Genomic DNA, 26,470 nt, shown 5'->3' with positions numbered 1-26,470 from the left:
CACGTGGCTGAGGGCACCCTGATGTGGCCTTTTTACATGGACTTTTTTTTTTTCCATTCTTTGCGATCAAAGCTCTGTACATTCCACGTGATGGGTTTCATAGGTTATTTAGTATCATCCTAACCTGCCATGTATAACGTGGTACTGGACACCTCTTGGGGGTGGATTTTGGGGGGAACACATGCACACTCTACAAGATGGAGCATGCATGTGGGTCCAGAAGAAAATAATGTGCAGCTTGATGTGGATGGTCAATGTGTAATGTGGATGGTTAGTGTGTACATCTGTACTCCTGTGGGTAGGAGATCTCACCACCCCCGGGTCATTCTCACTAAGGGGGGCTAACCCGGGGGTGGTGAGATCTCAAAGCCCCGGTGTTGTGTGTCATGCGTTGGGGCAAACAGCTTTTTATTTCCCTGACCCCCATCCTCAACACATAGCCTGGAAGAACACAGACCAGGCCTTCCTGCTGGAGGGCTGCGCTCGACATTACAGTTTCCCACTACTGACCGTGGCCCCCATGTGCACACATGAGCCCCGCAGTCCGGCAATGCTCGGGCCCCTCAGGTGTAGCTACGCCGTGTGAACGCGCACGCAGACGAGAGCAGCAGACGTGCGCGCCCCCCGCCGCCGTAGCACAGAAGGGAGGGGGAGTGTGAGTGAGTGCGGCGTGTGTAGGAATGTGAGAGCGGAGGCTCTCGTACTAGAAGCGCCGAGCAGTAGGCCCTGTCCGCTCCGCTGGACGCCGCTCTGACTGCGAGGTGAGTGCCCGGTGCGTGTAGCACAACGGCGGGGACGTGTGGCCGATGTTTGGCGACAGCAGGAAACTTTTACTCGTGAGCGCGGCTGCGGAGTCTAGGCCAAGTTTGCCTGAGCCCCTTGTTGTGCCCCGCGCTGGGTGTACGTGCTGCATGGAGCTGTGCGCTCCTCACTGCTGGCTGTGCCATGGTCGCTGTCCGCTGCTGGAGAGCGCCGGGAAAGGCGCTGTCCAGGGCTGATCTCGGCCCCGACTCCCAGCCTAACACTGGGTGTGACCCTGGGGGGGAGGCCGCCTGCATCTGCGGGGACCCTAAGGGACGGAGTCAGGGCCGAGGGTCTCCTGCCCCCGCCCGTAGTGCTGATCTGCCCCGGGATGTCGCCTGCCGCTCCCTCCTCCTCTGGTGCTGGAGCGTCAGGAAAGTTAGGAATATGGCGCCCCATCCCCGCCCCTCCGAAGTTGTAGGCACACTGTGCGGGGCTGTAAACATGGCCACTTCCTCTGTACGTGCCATAAAGCAGCCTCCGCCAGAGAGTGGTAAAGTTTACCGACTGCAGAGGAGACTACATGATGGCTGCAGAGTCTCCACTCATGTAATCTCCAGTGTCTGCTGCTCCCTCCCCCCCGTGTAATTTCCACCGTGTCTGCTCCCCTCCTCCCCGTGTAATTTCCACCGTGTCTGCTGCTCCCTCCCCCCCGTGTAACTTCCACAGTGTCTGCTCCCCTCCTCCCCGTGTAACTTCCACAGTGTCTGCTCCCCTCCTCCCCGTGTAATTTCCACAGTGTCTGCTCGTCTGCTCCCCGTGTAATTTCCACAGTGTCTGCTCCCCGTGTAATTTCCACAGTGTCTGCTCCCCGTGTAATTTCCACAGTGTCTGCTCCCCGTGTAATTTCCACAGTGTCTGCTCCCCGTGTAATTTCCACAGTGTCTGCTCCCCGTGTAATTTCCACAGTGTCTGCTCCCCGTGTAATTTCCACAGTGTCTGCTCCCCTCCTCCCCGTGTAATGTCCATAGCCTGTCCCTCTTGGCCGAGTGCCTCCACTTCCTATTTGGTAACAGGGTCCCGCTCATCCCCCTGTTGACTGTCTAATATACTGATGCTGCGGAGTCTTCCGAATGACTACCCCTTATACGGGGGCTGCTGGTCTTGCTAGTTCTAAAAGGGAGTTTCCAGGATTAGTACAGTGTTCAGTTTAAAGGGAATCTGTGACCTCCGGGACGTGTATGACCTATTAACATAGACATACAGGTAATATGTCACACTAGTCCTACCTGTATGTCTCATATTAATGGTCCTGTTGCTGAGAAATGTTATATTCTAACTTTGTTAATGATTTCTTCCAGGGCGTGCGGTGCTTGGACGAAATCCCTACCTCCTCTCCTCATTACAATACTACCCCATTCCCATGCACGGCAGTTATGGCTCTGGGATCCCGCGCCTGCGCTCTGCACTCTCTCAGAAATACATACCTCACCCTACCTTCTATGGGCAATGTATTCAGGGATCTTCTGCGCAGGCGACTTCCACTCCAGTGACCTCTGATGTGCACGCCGATAAGGTGCTCTCCCCACTTCCTCCCTGCATAGTCACTGTTACGCCTACCCCAAGATGAGACTGTACAGTACTTTCCACACGGCCCCATTTTTACATGGCCGTAGCCTTCATGCACCCCTGATGTAGAACAACATTTTGTATTTCCGGTAGTTTTAGAATGTTGGTACAATGTGCCAGTTTTAGTATCTGGTCATTTTGTGTGCAGGTGATTGTAGAACAGACACTAGATGGTTTATGAATATTTAATTAAGATCTATCCATTGCCATCCTGGAAAGTAACCTGATCTCGTTTCTAGACACCCATCCCATAAGCTGTCCAGATTGGACAATGAAGTATTTGCAGGAGGATATTTACATGATTACATGTGTATGAGGACTTTTTTAGTTGCCAATTATTTATTTATTTTTCATCCGTGTCTAATGTTTATCAATCACAGTTACTGTAAAACAAGGTTCTGTTCACTTTAGCTTTGTTATTCTCTTCTAATGGGAGCCATGACACACTGGCATATTCTTTGCCGGTAATTTGGTCCATCTTCAATTAGTAAATCTGAACTCCTAATACAATGCACAACTAGAAGTTCACTATAGATCTGTCCATAAAGGGTGTTCCCTGGAAGGAGGTTACCAAGGGCTGTGTGGGGACAACAAGAAGGGAATATCTTTAAGGCAAATGTGGCTACTTATCAATGGCATACTTGGACAACTCCTTCTCAATCCCCTTTATAAAATAATAACACTTATACTGACCACCGGCGCCGTTCCAGCATTGTTAGCACTGTCTCTTCCGAGATCGTGTAACGCTGTCATGTTACGCGATCCCTGCGGCCAGTCATCGCTGGCTTCACTCTCCCCACTTACTTATGAATCGCATACATCCGGAGGAAATGAAAGAGCTGAAGTTCCATATGTATGTGATTTGTCTGAAGGCGAGGAGTGTGATTGGCAGCAGGGATCATATGACTTCAATGTTAGGCAATCCTCAGGAGAGCCAATATTGCTGGAATGGCGCCGACACTGGAGGTGAGTATAAGTGTCATTAATTTATAATGGGGAAACATGAGGATTAAGAAAGGGTTATCCAAGTTTTTTTCACATGTACAAATGTATCAAATTTTGACACAACATTTTCTTTAATCTTTTACGTTTGAAATCCTCTATCTTGATCAATGCACTTTTGATTAGCTAGTGTAAATACGCCCTATCATGAACTGGTGTTTGAAGCAATGCTCATTTCCTGATAAAAGGTTGACATTTGCCCAACAAATAAAATGCTTGATAGTCTGGTGAAATGATTTGTAAGCTTGTTTTTTGGCAAGACACCATCCTGTTCACACAGACCCTGTGATGCCAAGAACCATGCCACTTTGAATTAAAGGGAATCTGTCACCTATTTTTTGGCCTATAAGATGCGGCCACCGCCATCAGGGGCTTATCTATAGCATTCTGTAATGCTGTAGATAAGCCCCTGATGTAAACTGAAAGATAACAAAAACGAGTTAAGCCCCCGTTACACACTGCGATATCGCTAGCAATATCGCTGTAAAGTCACCGATTTTGTGACGTTGCAGCGATATTGCTAGCGATATCGCTGCATGTGATACTTGCCTCCGACCGGCTCCCCCGCTGGTTATCGCTGATCTCGCGAGAAGCTGCTGGACCATTCCTCGTCGTCCACTTCCTGCGGCGCTTCCTGCTGTGACGACGAGCGACGCGTGGAGCCGGGCGGGAGGACGCAGGATCGCCGCAGCTGACAGGTAAGTAGCGATCCCCGTCCCCAGCGATGTCGCTGGTGAGATCTGCCTGAGTGGCAGCTCACTAGCGACCACCTAGCGATTCACCAGCGATCCTGACCGCGTCATATCGCTGGTCGGGATCGCTGGTGAGTCGCTAGGTGTAACGGTACCCTTAGATTATACTCACCGGGGGGGTGCGGTCCGGTCCGGCGCCTCCCATCTTCTAGCGATGACGTTCTCCTTCTTTTGCCGCGGCTCCTACACAGGCGTACTCTATCTGCCTTGTTGAGGGCAGAGTAAAGTACTGCAGTGTGCAGGCGCCGGACCTCTCTGACCTTTCCTGGCGCCATCGCTAGAAGATGGGAGGCGCTGGACCGAGATACCCATTGGACCGAACCCCGGGGTGAGTATAATCTAACTCGTTTTTCTTATCTTTCAGGTTACATCGGGGGCTTATCTACCGCAGTACAGAATGCTATAGATAAGCCCCTGATGACGGTGGCCACATCTTATAGGTGACGTTACCTTTAAGAAGTGTTCTAATACTTTTGTCTACATAGTGTAATTGCTGGGGGTCCAGCCACTGGTCCAACCCTTGGCTACCTATGTCAGTGCCATAGACCATTTGACGGCAGGATGCATGCTCGACCATTATTCTATTCAAACTTGGGGCTCCAGACCCCCTTCTCATGATTGTAAGGTACTCGATTGTCGGACCCCCAGTAATAGTGCAGCAGGCTGTGCTTTCCTATTCTACAGGAACAAAAAAAGCTATACTGCCATATGTTAGTATGGGTTATGTCATTTTAAATGTACACTGCGAACATGCTGGGTCCTTCGATAACTCACTTGACCCTATTGTCTATGGTACCAGCTTTTGTACTTGACCTGTAAGCTTGAATAGCGAGCTGTGCAAGTGTGCATTTGTGTACAGAGTTTGAGGACATGGACCACAGAAACTTGTAATGTATGTACATTTTTGATCCTTATAGTATATTTCAAAAGACCTTCAACTTGATGTATTTGTGTGAGCCAACGCTGCAGTGAAAAATCTTGCTGTCATGAACAATTTCATGTAGAATCATAAAACCTGTTGCGATGTTGAAACTTGGTTCCTTTCTACAATTTTTCTATATTGCTTGTAGTGGTGTTTTTTACTTATGATACAATTTCCACTGGCTTTTGTTCTCATAATTTTTTTATTTTCCTTTTTAGTGTTCACCATGGCTACTCAAATGGTTAGCCAACCTAGTGGCAGCAACTTATTTTGTAACAGTGGCAACTTTGGTATTGGTGACATGTATGGCTTACATGACCTTTCTAAAGCAGAGATGGCAGCTCCTCGGCTCATCATGCTGGCGAATGTTGCTCTGACCGGAGAAGCTAATAATGGCTGCTGTGATTATTCCATGGATGAGGACAGACAAATGGCTGAATTGACAACTGTTTATGATAATAGCTATTCAGATAGTGATGGGGAAAGGATGGAATCAGAAGAGTCAAACCTAACCGGTGAGTCTGATACGCTTGAGACCATGGATGAGGAACCTTCTGGAGTCCAGGAGAAACCGTGTGACCAACAACCCCCCAGCAGTGAAACTAGGTTGGAAGTGGAACCAGAAAAGAAAAATGAGACCCCTCCTTCCAGAACTGAAGACAAAACAAAATGTGTAAAAAGCAAGCCTTTTAGGTGCAGACCTTGCCAATATAAGGCAGAATCTGAGGAAGAGTTTGTTCATCATATTAAGGACCATAGTGCCAAGAGGTTCATTGATCATGACTCTAACAAGAATGTGCAAGATTCAGGCTCTTGTTCCCCTGAAGAATTGGACTTTTCGAAAGGACCTATCCGATGTGACAGATGTGGCTACAACACCAACCGTCTTGATCACTACTTGGCCCATTTGAAGCATCACAATAAAGCTTCTGACAACGAGCGGGTTTACAAGTGCACCATATGTACCTATACGACAGTTAGCGAATATCACTGGAAGAAACACCTCCGAAATCATTTCCCAAGGATTGTTTATACATGTTCACAGTGCTCTTATTTTTCTGACCGCAAAAACAACTATATTCAGCATATAAGAACACATACAGGTAAATAATTTGAAATGTAGAAGTTGCATAAACCTGTGATTTTAAAGGGGTTTTATGTAAATACAAATCATTCATTGTGCAAGTGCTCCAACTGTTTGATACTTTGTGTTAATTTCCCTCACCATTTTTGGGATATTTGCTTGTTGTTATGGAACAGACCTCTCTTGACAGTATATTTGTTAAAGAATGCGCTAATACTCTTAGGGTCTATTCATATGGAGCCAGGGCAGACATACCATTGGTACAACCTGTGGAGCCACACAGGGGCCCAAGAAGTAAGGGAACCCACTGCCACATCCAAAGCAAGTGGACTTGTGCATTATGATGAGCTATTGGGCTGCAAAATACCCCTTTGGGCTCCTTTGCACATGGGCCCTCTTTTGTCTGTCTACTTTTGTATGGAGCCGTAAAGATATGTTCACATGTTGCAGTTGTGTCATGGTTTTTACATGATATAACCACAACCTTTTAGAATTCCAGAGAGTCTGAGGCACCAAACAATTATTTATTTATTTTTTTTTTTTATGGAAAAACATAACTTTTATACCATCATTAATATGGCATAGCAATAGAAAAACCATTCAACATTTTGAACATATTTGGCCCTTTTCAAGTCAGACTTACAATGGTAAAACTCAGCCAGGGCTGTGGAGACGCTGAGCCAAACCTCAGACTCCCAATTTCCCTGACTCCGACCCCATTGCACTGGTCATGTGCCTAAAGTGCAGCACAGATTCATCTCACCTAAAACCCAGATCCTTAGATCAGGAACAGAACTGACATTTATAGGACATTTCATAACTTTCCCAAATTCTTATGAAAACATTTACAGCACATCCTGCATTGTACTATACCCAATTTATTTTGTATTGTCGGGGTCTGTCTGTTTTATACTGACTCCACCAGAATGGATTCCCGACTCTACAGCCCTAAATACAACTATTGAAATTCTGGCTTGAAAAGGGCCAAATATGGCCAAAACATCGCCTTGTCTTTTTACTGTTGCTGTACTATTTTAAAGATCGAATAAATGTTAAATTTTTTCATATAAGAATCATTGTTTGGTGCCACAGACTCTCTGGAATTCTGCTGTTCTTTGTACCTGGTGGGAGGTCAAACCAAGTAAGCATATAATTCACCAATGGCACATGAGATTCCTTCACTGGAGTAAATAACCACAAGCTTGTGCCACAGTTTCTGAAAAAATGTAATTTGTGAATAAACTCAGAAAGCCACACAGTGGCAAAAATGCCTGTGAATGCTAATTATAAATAATATTTACATGGTCATAAAAATACAGCAAAATAATAAAAAAGGTAAAGTATAGGTGCTCGCTCATATACTGTAATATGAATGTATCAAACTTTTTCTTAGCTGCTCACTTTGACCAAAAAGAGAACACAATAGCTTTAGAGAACGTATGATGTAGAGAGAGATGCATTACAGAAACGCATTTTTTTTCGTGTTTCCGCCGCAGTTTTAAACGCGATTTTGCCGCGAAAAATAAGCATCCCATGCATTCCTATGGGATTCCGCAATGCTGTGCTAATGCTGCGTTTTTTTTACCACGGCGGAATCGCTTCGCGGTAAAAAAAACGCAGCATGCTCATTAATTTAGCGGAATCGTGGCGATCTTGCACCCATAGGATTGCATTGTTCTGCTTACTTCCCGCATGTGGCTGTGCACACCACGCGAAAAGTAAGCACAACATTTGCGGATGGTACCCACGGCCCGGAGGAGAGGAGACTGTTCTCCGGGCTGTGGGTACCATATCCCTGTAAAAAATAGAATTAAAATAAAAAAATATTGTTATTCTTACCTTCCGGCGTCCCGCGCAGCCTTCCCGCCTCTCTCCATGCTCCCGGTCCCAGTAATCCTTTGCGAGAATGACCAATGGCGTCCGTTCTCGCGGGATTGCGACGTCTTGCATAGGCAGCCTCAGTAGTAAAAAGTTGGTCACACTCGTCAAACACTGTTTGACGAGTGTGACCAACCTGTTGATCAGTTCTCCAAGCGATGTTACAGATTGCTTGGAAAACGCTAGCATTCTGCAAGCTAATTACGCTTGCAAAACGCTAGTTTTTCCACGGGAAAATCGCGGGAATTTAAAATGCGATTTTCCTGCGGAATGGAATCCGGTAACTTCCGTGAGTTCCGCTACGTGTGCACGTAGCCTAAAAATAAGGCTCTGTTCACATGTTCGTTTATCCTTTCCATTTGTCTGTTCCCTTTAGAGCAGATCTACAGAATTCACGTCCTTTACAGGCCTATTTCAAACAGAAGCTACTGTACCCCATTGTAAAAAGACACGACAGAAATTAGATGAAATCTATATATCAATGAGCAATATCTGCTTCCATTTCAAACAGGAATCCTAATTCAACTTATCTGTTCCGTTTGTTTGGTCTAAATGGAAAATGCATAAGGTAAGGATAGGCAGCCATGTGACCATAGCCAAAAGTGTGGTTACAGACATAATGCAGTATTTCACAAAAGTGAGTACACCCCTCACATTTTTGTAAATATTTTATCTTTCATGGGGCAACACTGAAGACCTGACGCTTTGATACAATGTAAAATAGGCAGCGTACAGCTTGTCTAACAGTGTAAATTTGGTGTACCCTCTAAATAACAGCACACAGCCATTAATGTCTAAACCTCTGGCAACAAAAGTGAGTGCAGTGAACTTAAAAGCCCCCACTTCCTTTTCAGAACAAATCCGTCAACCCTGCTTGTGTGTCCCAAAACCCAAAGAGGTGTATTAGTAAATAACTAATATTATATATACCTTAGTCTATCACGAGTCTCATTACAAGGACAGACTTTGTCTCTGAATGTAAAAAGAATGTTTGTATTGAATTTCAGAAAATGACAATCTTTTACATGGTGAAGAATGGGAACACAAGGTATTAGAAAGATTTATGGAGATGTTAGGTTGGATTCACATATCTGTGTTTCAAGAGTAGATGGCTATGTAGGCACTGGTCGTGGGTCTCCTGACCTGAGCCCAGCAGCCTTGTACAAATATAGGACTATGAGGCTATCCGGTTCAGGTCAGGAGACCCACAGCTGTGAATAGAGCCTTAGGTTATGTGCACACGTTGCAGATTTGCCTGCAGAATTTTCTGCGTGGAATCTGCATCTCTTGACAGAATCCACAGGTCAAAATCTGCACTTTTTTTGCTGATTTTGTGCGGGTTTACTGCGGAATCTTTGCGGATTGGCATGCGTTTTTACCCCTGTGGATTTCTATGATGGAATGGGTGTCAGAATGCATGCAGATCCGCAAAAAGAATTAACATGCTGAAAAAAAACCACTGCGGATTCCGTGCGGAATTTTCCGCAGCATGTGCACAGCATTTTTTTTTCTCCATTGTTTTACATTCTACTGTAAATCACTTGCGGATCTGCAGTGATTCCGTGAGGAAAATCCGCTGCGGATCCGCAGCAAATCTGCAACGTGTGCACATACCCTTACACTTCTGTTACTTTCCAGTCAATATCTATGAACTATAAGGAATGCTGCCAATATATTGCAGTTTTACTGACGGACACTTTTTCATCCTTTTGGAAAATGGCAATGAGGACTCCCATTCACTGACACACAAATCTTGTAAATGTGAGAAATGCTTACCCCGTTTTAGAACATTGTATAACTTTAATTTTTGCTCTAAGCTTTTTTTTTTTTTTTTTTTTTATATACATCATTTTTAGTGATTTTGCAAAAAGACAAAACTTTTTTTTTTTTTTTTTTTTTTAATAGAAGGTTTGCACCCATAGAAATTACGCCGACCATGTTCATATCAAACACTTAACAAGATCACCGTTAAGACGTATTATGTAACATATTGCTACATGGCTGCTCATTAGCTATCCTCCATCCGGCAGAAAGGTATACAGTATCTCTGTCCAGCAATATGTTGGCTGAAATAAGTCCTGGATAGGAACACAGCTTTTCATATTTACCATATACACTTCTTTTGATAAATATATTGTTCACATATTATAACTGAGTTAACTTTATCAATAAATTCTCTTTTGGCAGGTGTTGTTGTAGGTTGGATCCAGCAACAAGTTATTAGTTTTCGAGCATTTTACAAAAACGCCCAATAGCAGTATTGTCGAATGTGTTTGTCAGTTCCTCCACTTAACCAAGTATAATTGACTTAGGAGCCCTAGATATTTTAATGCGAGATACCTTATCTAATAGGTCCAATATGCTTGTCCAATATCTGAAGTTTTGGACAGGTTCCCCCCCCCCCCCCCCCAACATATGGATCAGATCAACTTGCTCCATGCAGCCTTTGGAACACCTGTCATCTGATCTACAGCCAAGTTTTTCCAGAAAATCTGACGTTCTATAGACCCTGTGTACTGTATAGATTTATAAGTCTTGCACCTTCACCTAAGGATAGCGTCTACTCTGAGCTTTAATTTGCAGAAAACGCAGCTTATTAAAGGCGCAGATTTAACTTTTTAATGCTTATGTATAATCCTATTCATTGTGTCATTATATAATATAGTATTAATCTGCAACTGAATTCTCTATCCTTCATTTTTAGGTGAACGACCTTATCAATGTTTTATGTGTCCTTATTCAAGCTCACAGAAAACTCATTTGACCAGACACATGCGGACTCACTCAGGTTGGTTACAGATAAGGCTTGAATATAATATTTGTGACATAACCAGCAATAGCTACGTGCATGTAACCATCAATATGATTGTATTTACACCATATATGGGACATTCAGATAAGATATGCTTTCTTTAGTACTTTAAAAGAAATTTACATTAAAAAATACTTAAGCGTATATTTGTCAATGCAGTCTAATTCCTAGTCTGTACAAAGTTAGACCAAACAGTCTTAAAAATGGTTTAGAGTGATCATGGTGGTCCACGCTGTGTAATAACTGATGTATGTTAGGCCTACCTAGTTTAAGTTTATACCACCTGTAAGTTGGGCTTTTTTTTGTGTCATAAACTTGCAAAAAATGTTTTGCTCCTTTTTTTTTTTTTTTTTTTTTTTTGATGCGCAGTGTTCACGCCCTACTTTTTAGTAAGGTCATAGCCCTTGTTAACCAAGGTAAGAAAATGTCTGAAACTTGTCGAGAAAGTAAAGGTACTGTCACACTAAGCAATATCGCTATAACTTGTGACGTTATAGCGATATTGCTAGCGACATCGCTGTGTCTGATAATTACCTCCGACCGCTCCCCCGCTGGTTATCGCTGATCGCGCGAGAACGTCCAGGACTGTTTCTCGTCAGCTTCCTGCGGCGCTTCCTGTGGAGAGACGAGCGACGCGTGGACGCTGGCGGGAGGACGCAGGATCGCCTAGTGTGACAGGTAAGTAGCGACCCCCGTCCCCAGCGATGTCGCTGGTGAGACTTGCCTGTGTGGCAGCTCACTAGCGACCACTTAGCGATGTACCAGCGATCCTGACCGCATCATATCGCTGGTCGGGATCGCTGGTACATCGCTAAGTGTGACAGTACCTTTAGTCTCTGAAAATTGTGCCAGAATTGTGGTGCATTGATAAATTAAGCTTCATAAATCTCTCCTAATATATTGAGTATTACATATTGAATAATATTAAAATCTGTAATATTAATATTAAGCCATGCTTTTCAATACAGTATGAATAAGCACTTTCCAAATGTTAGCCTATCAAATGTAAGCCAGAACGGCATGTTTGGTTCCTTGAAACCTATGGTCATAGTTGCAGAACGATTGCCCTTCACACCAAAGTCCTGGCTGCTGCACAATGAGCTCACACAGTGGGTTACGTGATCTGCAAGAGATTTGGTGGTAGTCATTGTAAGCTTGAAGGGAACCTGTCAGCAGTTTTGACCAATATAAGATACGGCCACTGCCTTTCAGGGCTTATCTACAGCATTCTATAATGCTGTAGATAAGCCCCCGATCCAACCTGCAAGATAAGAAAAATAAGTTTTATTATTCTCACCCGGGGGAGCGGGGGGCGGTCCGGTCCGATGGGTGTCACAAGCTCCCCGGCATCGCGCTCCTGCACAGGCGTACTTATCTGCCCTGATGAGGGCAGAGTAAAGTACTGCAGTGCGCAGGCACTGTTCCTCTCTGGCCTTTCCCTGCGCATTGCAGTACTTTGATCTGCCCTCAACAGGGCAGATAAGTATGCAGGAGCGCAATGCCGGGGAGCCTGTGAAGCAAGCAGGAGGACGGCATTGCAAGAAGATGGGAGGCACCGGACCAAGACCTGCGACACCCATCAGACCGGACCGCCCTCCCTGGGTAAGTATAATAAGTTATTTTTCTTATCTTTCAGGTCAGACCGGGGGCTTATCTACAGTATTCTTATAATGTTGTAGATAAGCCCTGAAAGGCGGTGGCCGCATCTTATAGCGGTCAAAACAACTGACAGGTTTGCTTTAACATGGCAGCAACGTGGCCTTCTGTAGGCCATCGACACCCCACGATTGTGGTGGGGGGGGTGCAATGACCGTTTAAACAGGTTAGCCAGCACAGGATAACCAGTAGGGTTCTGAGTAAAGCAATGAGGCAGTACCAGGCACAATTGCATGTAAGCACACACTGTTAATAAAGCATCACTCCAACAGGTAATTAATTGCAGAGCTTGAGTGGTGCGACTTATCTAAGTTCTCTACCCCATGTCTTTTACTTACCAGCCGCCGTCTTCATCTTTTATCAGTGCCGCTCTACAGGGCTGTTGTTGAGTCACTAAGCCAAACCTTCAACTCCTCAGTTTTTCCTGAGCTCTAAGGGTACCGTTACACTTAGCGATGCACCAGCGATCCCGACCACGATATGACCCGGTCAGGATCGCTGGTGCATCGCTAAGTGGTCGCTAGTGAGCTGCCAAACAGGCAGATCTCACCAGCGACATAGCAGCGGTCGGGGGTCGCGGCTTACCTGTCAGACGAGGCGATCCTGACGTGATCAGCGATAATCAGCGGGGGAGCCGGTTGGAGGTAAGTATCAGACATAGCGATATCGCTAGCAATATCATCTGCTGCGTCACAAAACCAGTGACGTTATAGCGATATTGCTAGCGATATCGCTATGTGTGTCGGGACCTTAACTCCACAGCATTGGTCACTACTGAGCTTGTTCATAAAGTGCATCACATATTCATCTCAATTAGCAGCTTACATCCAGAATAGAACAGATATTTATAAGACATTTCATAACTTTCTCAAATTCATATGAAAATATTTATAGCACATCCTGCATTGTACTATTGTGCCCAAATTACTATATATTTTCCTAGTCGGTCCATTTTATACCAACTTCACCAATATGGACACTGACTCCACAGCACTGCCACTCCGGTCAGTCTCCAGTAATATATGACAAGCAAGATGGATGCGGTATTTTCTGGCCAGTCCAGAAGACGCAACTCAATGAGAGCCAGAACAAGCCTCTCAGACTTGCATTTAGAGCTTGTAACCATTACCATTTACTTTCGGTCAGTCAGAAGTTGTGGTCACAAGATAGCAGTGCAGAACTGGAGAGGCGCCGGGAACGGAACAGCTGAACACGACGGGTGGTAAGTGTAATACTAGGGTCAGGGAGCTTAGATTAGTAATACCATTACAGTGCTGAAATTAAAAAACGCAGGAGCGATGCTTTAAGCCTGGACAAGCATTGAGGAGGCTTGAGTGCTGAAGAGACTGCTGCAGCCTGTTTTTCTTTGGACTCTAATGTGTATTCCCAAATTTGCCTATACATATAGGTCTTCTATGACAGTTAACTGTTGGAATCGCTGTATGAGATTTCCACCGTCAAGCATTCCACCCTTAAAATTTCATTTTCTTCTTTTGATTGCTACATTTTATCTCCACACAATTGCTTCACTTAGCATTTCCAGTGTGATAATAGCTTTATGACTAGACCTCAGAGGTGTAAAGAACAGGTAATGAACCTCAATAAGTTATGTATCAATGGTAAGAGAAACTTGATAATCTCAATTTAAAAAAAAAATACTGGCATAATGTATGAAATATTGTGTTGTATATCAAATTATAATGTAATAGTTTGTGATTCCTTATTTTTGGTTCAGCTTTTCGGTAAATATTTCTAAAAAGAACTACATCTTAACAGGTTTCATGCCTACACATTATTGTGCTTTCACATTACGTTTAGTTACATGTTCGTGGGTCCCTTTTGGGGTTTGCATCTGAATAGCCCTCTCCGCAAAACTAGATTCGAACATGTGCACCTACGGGGTGTCATAGACTATAATGCTGACGGCAGAGTGAACGTGCACTCTGCCATGTATCATTTTCGAACTTGTATGCCTACTGGAGTGGACACCCAGATGAAGTCTACTACGTCTGGGTAGGCGTACACACTAGAAAAAGATGCATGACAGAGTGCTGTCCGCTTTGCCGACACCATTATAGTCTAAGGCCCTGTTGGCGGATACATCCAAATCCCATTTTGCAGCGGGTTCGGACGCAAACCCCAAAGGGACCCATGAACATTGTAATTAAATTAAAGTGTGAAGGCACCCTTAGATGAATGAGCGACAACATGTGTTAATATTAACCTGTTTGTTTTTTTTCTTACTTTCTATTTTTCTTAACAATGCTTTCACTGGAACAGTTGGGTATGGATTTTTTATTCCTATCTGATATTGCATGTTTTGTTCATGATGTACTCTTGATTTACTTTTATTTATACTTTTTGTTCCTTTCAACTAAAGGCTATCGCTATTAATGTTTGGTTCAGTTTGATTTTTATAGCTGTAGTCACATCTCTCTGGGAATATTGAAAGTATCTATTGTTCCCAGGACAAGACGATGACTCGCTTCTGTTTTGAGCTGTCCCAGAGAAAACTGTTTGAAGGCAGTGCAAGAATGGCTAACCTGGCTAGAAATCAGTGTAGAAAAGCCTGCCACAAAGCTTTGAGCATAGTCACCTATGTAGCCCTGACCTTAAAGTGATATCATTTAATATTTGATGTGTTGTGTCATCAGTATGTTTTAATGCCTTATTTTATATGAAACTTAAAAAATTATTTTTGTTTTATGTAGGTGAAAAGCCATTTAAATGTGAGCAATGCAGTTACGTTGCATCAAATCAGCACGAAGTGACGCGACATGCCAGACAAGTCCACAATGGACCAAAACCTTTGACATGTCCACACTGTAACTATAAAACTGCCGACCGCAGCAACTTCAAGAAACATGTTGAGCTACATGTTAATCCAAGACAATTCCTGTGTCCCGTTTGTGATTATGCTGCATCAAAGAAGTGTAATTTGCAGTATCACATAAAATCCAGGCACTCTGGCTGCACTGACATAACCATGGATGTTTCTAAAGTCAAACTGAGAACAAAAAAAGGAGATGCCACAGGTTCAGATGTTGATTCAAGTAAACCAGAAGAAAAGGAAAACTCTGATGTGAAAAGTGAGCCTCCAGAAAAGAAATCTGATGTGAAATCTAAAGTGGATAAGGAGAAAGGTGTAAAGGTGAAGCAAGCTGCCAGTCCTCCTGTTGGGCAGATCACCACACGAAGCCACAAGTTCACGTCTAGGACTGAAGAAGATAAAAGCCCTGATAAGGGTAAAGGTGCCAAAAGGAAGTCAAGTGTGGTATCTGAAAAGCCTCTTCAGATGAATGAAACACAAAATAGCAATGTAAAGAAGAGGAGGTTGATGCAGAAAAATAAGCATACTCCCAATGTTTCCAAAAAAACAAACCGAGCTGGAAAATCTGAGAAACAGACAGTGCCTTTGAAGAAAACTTCCAACAAGAAACCTTTAAAAAGTAAACACAAGAAGATGACTATATCAAACAAAACTGCTACTTCAAAAAATAAATCTGGCAAGTCAACAAGCCAGAAGAAGGATTCTGAGACTGTTGAGATCCAGAACACTATTGATGAAGCAAACAGTATACCACTAGCAGAAAGTGGTCTTAAATCTGCTACAAACCCTACACAGGTGGAAGTCCAAACAATCACAAAAGCAACAGAGGGTGCTGTCCTGGGTACACAAAGTAAAGCTGATTTAAGTGCAGATAGTGAAGGATCTGTTTCTTATACCAACATGGAATCGACTTCATCTGCCTTGGAAAGTACACCTGAGTCCCATAAATTGCTCTTAGTTAATGAGCTTGAATCCAACTCTGAAATAAGCACAGTTTCTGCTAATGAGCTTGATCCCAACTCTTTAATAAGCCCAGCTACTGAACAGGAGCTTGATCCCAACTCTGTAGCAAGCCCAGCTACTGAAAAGGAGCTTAATCCCAATTCTGTAGTAAGCCCAGCTACTGAAAAGGAACTTGATCCCAACTCTGTAGCAAGCCCAGCTACTGAAAAGGAGCTTGATCCCAACTCTGTAGCAAGCCCAGCTACTGAAAAGGAGCTTGATCCCAACTCTGTAGCAAGCCCAGCTACTGAAAAGGAGCTTGATCCCAACTCTGTAGTAAGCCCAGATACTGAAAAGGAGCTTGATCCCAACTCTATAGTAAGCCCAGTTACTGAAAATGAGCTTGATACCAACTCTGTAATAAGCCCAGTTACTGAAAATGAGCTTGATCCCAACTCTGTAGCAAGCCCAGCTACTGAAAAGGAGCTTAATCCCAATTCTGTAGTAAGCCCAGCTACTGAAAAGGAGCTTGATCCCAACTCTGTAGCAAGCCCAGCTACTGAAAAGGAGCTTGATCCCAACTCTGTAGTAAGCCCAGCTACTGAAAAGGAGCTTGATCTCAACTCTGTAGTAAGCCCAGTTACTGAAAAGGAGCTTGATCCCAACTCTGTAGTAAGCCCAGTTACTGAAAATGAGCTTGATCCCAATTTTGTAGTAAGCCCAGTTACTGAAAATGAGCTTGATTCCAACTCTGTAGTAAGCCCAGCTACTGAAAATGAGCTTGATTCCAACTCTGCAATAAGCCCAGTTACTGAAAATGAGCTTGATCCCAACTCTGTAGTATGCCCAGTTACTGAAAATGAGCTTGATCCCAACTCTGTAGTATGCCCAGTTACTGAAAATGAGCTTGATCCCAACTCTGTAGTATGCCCAGCTACTGAAAATGAGCTTGATCCCAACTCTGTAGTAAGCCCAGCTACTGAAAATGAGCTTGATCCCAACTCTGTAATAAGCCCAGTTACTGATAATGAGCTTGAACTCGACTCTATAACAAGCTCAGTTAATGATAAAGCTAATGACTTAGTACCTAACTCTGTAATAAGCCCAGTTGCTGACAAAGATAATGATCTTGAACGTAGCTCTATAATAAGCTCAGTTCCTGACAAAAATAATGAGCTTGAACCCAGTTCTATAATGAGCTTGGTTGCTGATCAAGGAACTGAGCCTGATCCCAACTCTGTAATAAGCTCAGTTACTGATATATCAGTTGTAGAGACACACAGTGCTCCTGATTTACAGCCCTCAACCATTGCTTCTCCTGCAGAAAACTTTGAAACCATTCCTGAAGAGGGCTGCAGCCATGAGATGAGCACCTTACATTGTAGAGGAACTATAAATGAGGAATCGGAAAATGTCAATGAATCTGAATCAAATAGTAGTTTAGAAAAGCACAAAGAACCTGGGAAGACAACCCCAAGAGACACAGAACAAGTTCTTTCCCCAAAAATTACACAAGATATAAATAATTGTGACCCAAAGCAAACTGTGCATACACAATGTGGGGCTACTAGTCATGCACCTTTGGACATTGATGAGGACGAGGGAATCCATAGCCATGAAGGCAGTGAGATCAGTGATAATATTTCAGAAAGGAGTGATGACTCTGGCCTAAACAGTTTACTGTCCCCTCAAGAGACCCTAGAATCACAGCCTCTTCTTGAAGTGCCTACTGTCTCGACCAGTGTCTCTAATGAAAGTTTTGTGTGTATTTTTTGTGATCGCGTATTCAAGAAAGCAGAAGAATATACAAAGCATCTGAAACGTCATTTGGTCAATGTTTATTATCTTGAGAAAGCAGCACAAAATAGATGATAAAATAAGAGGGAAAAAAAGAATCCAGATGGACATGTTGCATACAACTATATATTTAATGTGGTTCTTCCTGAACGTTATGGAGTATTGCAGGATAACTTTAAAATGACATGGTATTCCCTTGTGGCAAAGGACATGTACCAGTTAGATGCTTGTTTTGCTTTCTTTCCAGTATTCCATGTAAGCTTTTGACAGTTCTTTTCCGCATAAGGGCTGTTAGAATATATATATTTTATCTAGCATTAAAACTCCTAGCAATACAGTGAAATATTGGAGGGTGTTACTTTACAAACCTAAATCATGCAGTTGTCACTGAAAGAGAGGAAAATATTGTTTTGCTCAGTTCCCAGTTTTGTTTGCTACATAAAATGTAAAATATATGACGTATTTTTTTTTTTTTTTTCTTGGGGAGGAGGGGAAAGTGGTGTGCATTCAATGATAAAGTGTAGCAGCCTTTCAGAAAATACGTACTGGCTATAAAAAAAAAAAAAAAAATATAAAGGTTTATACCATTTTATTTATAGTTTTCCAGCTCTGACACGTATGTTTGATGTGCAGGCCTAATTCTCGTGATTTTTTTTTTTTTCACATAAAAGTTAGAAGGAAACTAATAAGCGAATTGTTCACGTTTTCACTGATATCCGTTGTTTCTTTTTCACCAACAAAGTACCCTAAATTATCATCAGATGTCCTGAAGTAGCTTGGCATGGAACATTGCTCAATGTGAGACTAAAAGGCCAATGTCCTGCTGCATAGGTTGAATAGATACCACATATGTTTGGATATTTCATTTTATTTGGTAAGGAATCTGCTTTCGACCCTCTTATCTATGAGCAGGTGCTTATTGAAGTGCGCATGGTTGGAGTTTCCCTCTAATTCTTGGTACTTCTGTTTTGTCTTGGATTGTACAATGAAGAGATTGTAGATAGTTGGCAGTATTGTGAGCTAGACAGCTGTGTAAGGGTACGTTTATATGGACCAAGCCGCGGCACTAAATCACCGCAGATTAGTAAACTGTAACTGATCTCAGATCGCATTTGATGCACACTGAATGATCTGTATTACATTGCTTAGTGCGCCCAGGTTGCCACAGGGCTGCACAAAAGATTAATTCACCCAATGACCAAGTATTTTGTTTAATTAGGTGATCAGCAGCCTGTTTACACTAAACTTTTATCATGAAACCAGCGTTCTTAAATGGAATGTCTCAGCAGGTTTTTGCTATGTAGTTTGAGAATGCCATAATGTAGGAGCAGATACCCTGATTGCAGCGTTGTCACTTACTGAGCTGTGTTTTGATGTTTCAATACATTGTGTCTTGTCAACAGGAGATTATCACTACAGGACAACTGGCCTTGTGCCTCCTAGTCCAAACACGTTCCCAGCACTGATTTAGCAGCTCTCTAACGATACATGGTACACAGAAAACTGCCATGTGAGCAGGATTAAACGCAGATGAACTGAGCTCTGCTAGATCTGCAGACAAAATATCTTTGACTATCTGCCCATGTTGCGGAAATGTCCGCAGCATTTCCGCAACTCCCTACCGCGGGTAAAACGCATGCAGAGTTCACATGCATTTTCCCACAAAACACAAGCATTTTGCAATCATTTTTGCAAGTGTGACCAACTTTTCAGCATCAATAGTAAAAGCTAGAATGTTAAAAATAATTAAAAAAAAAAAGAGTAATACCCTCCGTCGGCCCCCGGAATCCTCCTGCCCCTCATTGGCGCTGTCGGCATCTTCTGTTCCCATGGATGCATTGTGCGAATGACCTCTGATGTAGCGGTCTCTAAATTTTTTTTTTTTTTTTTTTTTTTTTTTTTCTTTTGTTATTTTTAACAAGAATATGGTACCCAGTGCATGGAGGAGAGTCTCCTCCAGACCCTGGGTACCATCCGCACATGAAGCGCTCACTTCACGCATGGTGGGCATAGCCGCATGCGTAAAGTGAGCGTTTCAATGCAATCCTATGGTAGCAGAATAGCCGCGATTCCACAGAAATAATGAACATGCTGTGGATTTTACCGCTATGCGGTTCCGCAGCGAATTGCATGGGGATGCGTTTTATTAGAGCTTTTAAGCGTTTCCGCTGCTGTAAAAACTCGGCGGAAACGCATAAACGCAACATGGGCACACAGCCTCATAGTTGCTGCACCCAGGAAACTCAAGTGATATATTGCTAGAATCGGGGTCTCTGTCCCTTCCTCGTGTTGCTGTTAGATTACATTGAAAAAACTGCTGACGATTGATTCCCTTTAAGAACGCTCATTTACAGTAATTTTTCAGTGTAAATGCAGCTTGTCACTTACGGGTACAGTCAGGCCATTTCCAGTCCTACCCCAAGGCTACGTTTACCCTGGTAAGATTTTCATATTGCAAATCCATTACTTATTTATCATTGGATTTCTGTCACGGACGTATAGTAGAAATGGGAGTTCTCATGATGATTAAACCTATTGTTATATATTAGGGATATGGTAAACCAAAATAATAATTCCTGGATAACCTTTAAGGAGAGCTAATTATTGGCTTTTCCATGAGGACTACACAAACTAGCATGCTTCTTATTACTGTAGGGTATCTTTGTATTGTGACAAAACACACACCATTTTCTGTTACATATACTCTTCACATTCATGTGATATTTTGGCACAGAAGTCATGACAAAATCCTGTCCGAATCTGACCCCGGTGAACATACCTTAAAGCAGATGTGGAGAACCTCAGGCCCACAGGCGTTTACTGCTCTTGGTGACCTTTTATTTGGCCCCCTGGGAAGATTCCCGGGGACCCCGGTGCTTGGGCCAGCAGCTGTATCTTTGCCGGCCCATTAATTTCTTGCTCTGTGAGCACGCGCATGTAGTGTTCACTACGGGAAAACTGAGGCGCGTGCAATGAAAGATTACGTACGGACACCCGTGCCAGCGTCAGTGCTGATGTTTTAGGTCTGACGCCTGTGTTGTACGAGTGGATTGCTGCCAGCCTTGTCATGGCTGTCGCGTACATTTCTTCACTAGCCCAATCACTTTTCAGTTGATTGTACATAGAATAAATCGTATGATTTCAGAATAATGTTTGATATTTAGTAATGGATGGCCTGATAAATGTTGCTTTTTTTCATCATTAGATTTTATGCTAAATTTAAGATGCATTGTATTTGAAAACTACCCAAACCTGCACTCTAATCATGGACTATCGGTAATGTATTTGGATACACACATTCAGTAGTTAGGCTTGGCCTAGTTGGCTAGCGCTGATGGTCGAGATCTACTAGGATGATGCTGCACTGATGTACAATGATTGCAGATTTGGAGCAGATGTTCTGGAGTCTATAAACCTGTCATTTTGTGGCTACTTGGCATAACAGTCTGGAAATATAAATTGCTTGAGTGTTTTTCCCCCTTTTGCACTTTTCTACATTTATTACATATCCATCATAGAATCTGCATTTGTTCACATTTACTAATATCCAATATAAGGGTTTGTCGCTTAAGGAGGTTGTCCACGTAAAACAAGATGGCTGATAATTTGCTGATCCCACAGTTGGGACCCTCTCTGATTGGCAGACTGGGGAATTTTTATCCCCGACGGGGAACATTTTATAATTTTGTACAAAATGGTTCTGCTGGTTGGACACCAAACCGCTGCTTTATTCATTCTCTGTGGGGCTATTGGAACATGCCCGGCGCAACACTAATAAGCCGCGTAGAGAATGAATGGAGCCGTGCTCGAGCATGCGCACTGCCGCACCATTCTAATGGGGATAAAAGTTGCCGGTTGTGCAAATGGGTGCAGATCCCAGTGATTAGACCTCCTCCGATCAAGTTATCCTGTGCATAGATGATAACTTGTTTTAATTACAGCCCCTTTAAGGTAATGCGTTTGTCATAGTTTAATTCAGAAATATTCTTTGCAATGCTTTAAGGGTATATAATGTTGCACATTACTGTTTAACTTTACCTATGCAGTTTGTACAGATATACTAGTCGTTGCGTGTTTAGCTCACTGAGGCCAAAGTCCTTCTATTGTTCAGTTTAATCTGCTCTGCTGTTTGTATGTATGTGTGTATTATATATTAAAATGTAGGGGCACATTCTCCACTTTCGCCACACGGGGCATCGCAAAAGTTCATTTTTTAAATATTTTTTGTAAATATTGACTGAGGAATCTGACTTGTGTATTAAAGTAATAGACCCAGTTTAAATCTGCACACCATTAATATAAAACACAACTAGTGATCTGCATTTTCTGCTTTTAGTTTTGAATATGTAGCATACATATATAGTATTTTAAACGGTAGCTGTACTTTCAAGTAACTTTTCAGAATAAGCTGTAATGTGTGAGTACATGATGAATAACACTATCTGGCCATCATATGAATGGAATTCTGCATTTCACCAGTTTTCTCCTCTGCAAGCTTCTCTTAAAGATAACCTGTCACCAGTTTTGGCCGATGTAAGTTACAGCCACCGTCCTTCAGGGCTGATATGCAGTATTCTATAATGCTGTATTATCTGCCCCCAGCCCAACCTGTAAGAGAAGAAAAAGACCTTTTATTATACTTGCCTGCGGGGCGGTCCAATCCAAGGGGTGTCTCTCTTCTTGGTCCGGCGCCTCCCATCTTCTTGCAATGCCGCCCTCTTGCTTCGTGTGGATGACGCATCCCTGCATCATCCACAGTTTCCTCAGCACTGCCCTGTTGAGGGCAGAGCAAAGTACTGCAGTGCGCAGGCACTGGGCCTCTGACATTTCCCAGCACCTGCGCACTGCAGTACTTTGCTCTGCCCTCAACAAAGCAGACAAGTATGCGCAGGATCGCGGTGCCTAGGAGTCTTTGTGGATGATGCAGGGACGCGTCATCCACACGAAGCAAGCAGGATGGCAGCATCACAAGAAGATGGGATGCGCTGGAGCAAGACCAACAACACCCATTGGATTGGACTGCCACGCAGGTGAGTGTTATTTTTCTTGTCTTACAGGTTGGGTTAGGGGCAGATATACAGCATTATAGAATGCTGTATATCAGCCCTGAAAGGTGATGCCCGTAACTTATGTCGGCCAAAACTGGTGACAGATTCCCTTTTAATTTGGAATCCATTTTGAACTGGTAGTACAAGCCTGGCTTCTAGATCTCCCATACACAGTTCTGCCCTCAGGGATGAGTATCTGCTCATTATTCCATTTATTTTTAGCACAGAGGGCAGCAGAATGGAGGACAATGTACAGCAGTGTAGATGTGAATCCAGCTCTGATGCATGAGCTTTTTTCCTCACTCTGCTCCCCACTCCATAGAGTATAATGGGTATTATGTAACCTTTCACCACAGTGAGCCTGCAGTCATGGGAAGGGGAAGAAGTAGCTGGAGGTGAAGGAAGTTGATTTCTCTGATTGGGATATATGTTTGTTATATTCACCTGTACTATTGATTTATGCAAAGTGTTGAAAGTATAGTTAACATTTTAAGGAATAATGTAGGCCAAAAATAGACATACTACATTATTTATTTTACCTGAAATAACCTGTTAAATCTTTTGTGCAATTTTTATTAATGCAGCTAGATCTTTAAGCTGACTTTCTGGTCCAAAATCCTTCATAGTATCTCTTCATTTACAATTCATATTACTTGTAGGAATTGGAGAAATATTACTTTTTTAATGTTTGTGTGGGAAAAAAATACTTTTTTTCTATATAAGTTAGTGGTGAGCAGCTCCTCCCTTCATCCTTAACATAATTAGCAAATTATGCTTAGCCATTAACATTTGTAAGTGGGGACAGTCACTGCAGACAGTATTTCGTGGCTATGTATCTTCTTATTGTGGGTTTTTGTTAAATAGTCTTGCTCAGACAATCATTGCATGCCTAAACTTTGGGAACCTTATCAATTTCAGTGGTTAAGTTGGTGCAGATATATATATTTACATTTGTAAAGATCAGTTAAAGGAAACTTGCCAAATAATTCTTGCTACCACAACATCAGGCAGCAATGAACTATAAACCTGCTCCTGCTTTATAAACCTGTATGTTTTACTCTGAAAAAGTTGGTTGAAGTTGTGGCCGGGATTGAGATGATTAATCCAAAACGATAATACCCACCATTTTTTTTTTTTTCCCCCTTCTGCCTTCCTAAGTGTATTCGTAGTGACGTATAAGTCTAGCTGAGCGGGTGGGAAAAAGCTGGCTAGTCGCTTTGTCCTTGGCTGTACCTTCAACTGTTTTGCCTTGATATCCCACGGCATTTTGTAGTAAGTCTTTTATGTTTTATGTAACGAGGCAGTTTCTGATTCATTTTGCCAGTTGATTTTAGCACTACTATGTGGCAGCTTTCCTTTAACACACAGAAAATGTATATAGGATAAGGTATGCAGACTCCTGAAGTGGCAATCTAAGCGAAACTCCTGAACATAGCACTCAGTAGCATAGCTTTTTGTTTGTCACTAAATTTTTCCCAGTAGATAGCTGTTTGTGCACTTTTGCTTAATGTTTCAGGCACTTCTTCCATTTCAGGTAAAAGCTTTGCTTCTTTGTGCTACCTGAAATTGTGTATAGGACAATGACTCCTTCAGACTGGCACTTTTATGTTTCGGAAGTGCTTCCCCCAGAGTAAATGTAATAAAATATGCTTCATGCACAACGGATGTGTTGGGTATAGATTAGTTTGTAGCAATGCCAGCTGCTGTCATAGTTTGTGGCTGTTCTCCGCTTTCTGTTGGTTCAGACTTTATCTAACCAAAAGTACCATAGTCCATTATGTGCATTGTATGTATTAGAATTTTAGAAGCAGCTATTTGTGTATTTTTTATTCTGCATATGTATGTTCTGTAAGTTGAGGATTTAAATTACAGATGGCGTTTAATGGTGGATTAAAAATTAATGTTAAGATTTTGCCGCATTTGAGGCTTAATTTTTCCATTCTAACTTTTCAGGTATCACCTTTACTGATCATGCGTAGATTTCTTTTAGGATATTTGTATCTATTTTTTGATACATTTTCTATTGACAAATTCCACTGTATTTTAGAAAATATCCACTTTGTAAAAACCTTGTATGAATCATGTCTACATCCAATCCGGAACTAGTTATTCATAAAACTAGGTACACAGAATGTCTTCCTATAGTTGTGGGGAGGTGACAGGGATTTGCCTTTTGACATTAATTTTTTTTTTTTCAGACATTGATCACTGTGGTGCCACTTTTTTCATTTTGCCTCAATTTCATTGTTCTAGTTGTAGAATCCATTATGCAGCTACTTTTGTAAGTATATTTATTTCTATGCATGCAGATGTTCCATTGTATAGTTTTTTTGTTTTTTTAGTTGTGCATGTTTTTTTCTCTTTTGCTTTGTAAATTATACTGAGTGCAATATATATACTTTTTTTTTTCTTAACAAACCAAAGGTAATTGTACTTTTTAGCAATGTGTGCTAAGCAAATTTTTGGTGCAGTTTGTAATGCTGTCCATGTAATCAGGTTAGGGTAAACACTATTGGCATTAGCAGAGATTGAAGTCATTTTGGTTTCTTGTAGCACAACTGTATAAATGATTTGTGTGCATTTACATAGTCAATAAAAGATTCCTAAAAACAATTGTTTTTGCATTATTTACATGTGAATGTTAATGACTTGCTGCAGTGTTCTAAATGGTGAAAGAAAGCTTTTGGTTTTCCTTTAGTTTCCTTGGTGAAAATACACGGCTCAGCCAGGCCTTACCCACTAAATGGATGTCAGACGATCGTTTTGGCCGACTGCGATCTTAGCCTACCTTCACAGATCAATTGTTTGGCCTAGTGCTCCTGTGTACATATGAGAAAGTCATGCACTTTTGACATCTCTGCCAACCATCAGTCAGCTGACCTAACCTTTGATATCTGCAGGTTCAGTCGACTAAAGTCTGATGTGTATGAGGGCCCTAACAATCTGTAAAGCTTTCTTTTTTTCCCATGATCTTCTTTCTGAAACCCTTTAGTAGAATTAAAGCCACTGCCCAAACCAGTTACCTCACACGTATCTATATATAAATGACAGAATCTTCAAATAATTTAAAAAAAAAAAAATAGAAGACCATTTAAACCTATGTACAGTATGTTCTCCCCGTGTTTGCGTGGATTTCCTCCGGGTACTCCGGTTTCCTCCCACATTCCAAAGACATACCGATAGGGAATCTAGATTGTGAGCCCCATCGGGGACAGTGATAATGTGTGCAAACTGTAAAGCGCTGCGGAATATGTTAGCGCTATATAAAAATAAAGATTATGTATTTCCCCAATGAACATGTAGGTGTCTGTGTGGTTTAGTAATCCTTTTCATGCCACAGCCGGTTTTCGCCTTCGTGATCTGGCCAATTTTTACAA

At 42.4% G+C, this 26,470-nt stretch overlaps 1 protein-coding gene across 3 annotated transcripts; it reads left to right on the top strand.

Annotated features, from left to right (window-relative positions):
- Positions 1 to 485: 485 nt before the first annotated feature.
- Positions 486 to 25,706, top strand: REST (RE1 silencing transcription factor). Of its 3 annotated transcripts, XM_073543719.1 has the most exons (5): positions 1,087 to 2,007; positions 2,103 to 2,317; positions 5,265 to 6,149; positions 10,713 to 10,796; positions 15,188 to 25,706. In XM_073543719.1, the coding sequence occupies exons 3-5, from the start codon at positions 5,273 to 5,275 to the stop codon at positions 18,118 to 18,120; spliced, it is 3,894 nt and encodes a 1,297-aa protein (XP_073399820.1). In that variant the 5' UTR covers positions 1,087 to 2,007; positions 2,103 to 2,317; positions 5,265 to 5,272; the 3' UTR covers positions 18,121 to 25,706. The 3 variants fall into 3 exon arrangements, with proteins under 3 accessions (XP_073399812.1, XP_073399820.1, XP_073399828.1); XM_073543711.1 differs by lacking the exons at positions 1,087 to 2,007; positions 2,103 to 2,317 and adding an exon at positions 486 to 761; XM_073543727.1 differs by lacking the exon at positions 2,103 to 2,317.
- The last annotated feature ends 764 nt before the right edge of the window (positions 25,707 to 26,470 follow it).

This window comes from Dendrobates tinctorius, unplaced genomic scaffold (assembly GCF_039654945.1).
Source record: "Dendrobates tinctorius isolate UK_male_01 unplaced genomic scaffold, ASM3965494v1 ptg000011l, whole genome shotgun sequence".
Classification (NCBI taxonomy): Eukaryota; Metazoa; Chordata; class Amphibia; order Anura; family Dendrobatidae; genus Dendrobates; species Dendrobates tinctorius.
The sequence above is the reverse complement of the archived record's forward strand: the minus strand, read 5'-3'. Positions and strand labels throughout refer to the sequence as shown.

Coding starts and splice junctions, on each gene's coding strand:
- REST (XM_073543711.1), top strand. CDS start 5,273: ATGGCTACTCAAATGGTTAGCCAACCTAGTGGCAGCAACTTATTTTGT. Junction 6,150..10,712: donor GCATATAAGAACACATACAG/GTAAATAATTTG, acceptor CTTCATTTTTAG/GTGAACGACCTTATCAATGT. Junction 10,797..15,187: donor ACACATGCGGACTCACTCAG/GTTGGTTACAGA, acceptor TGTTTTATGTAG/GTGAAAAGCCATTTAAATGT.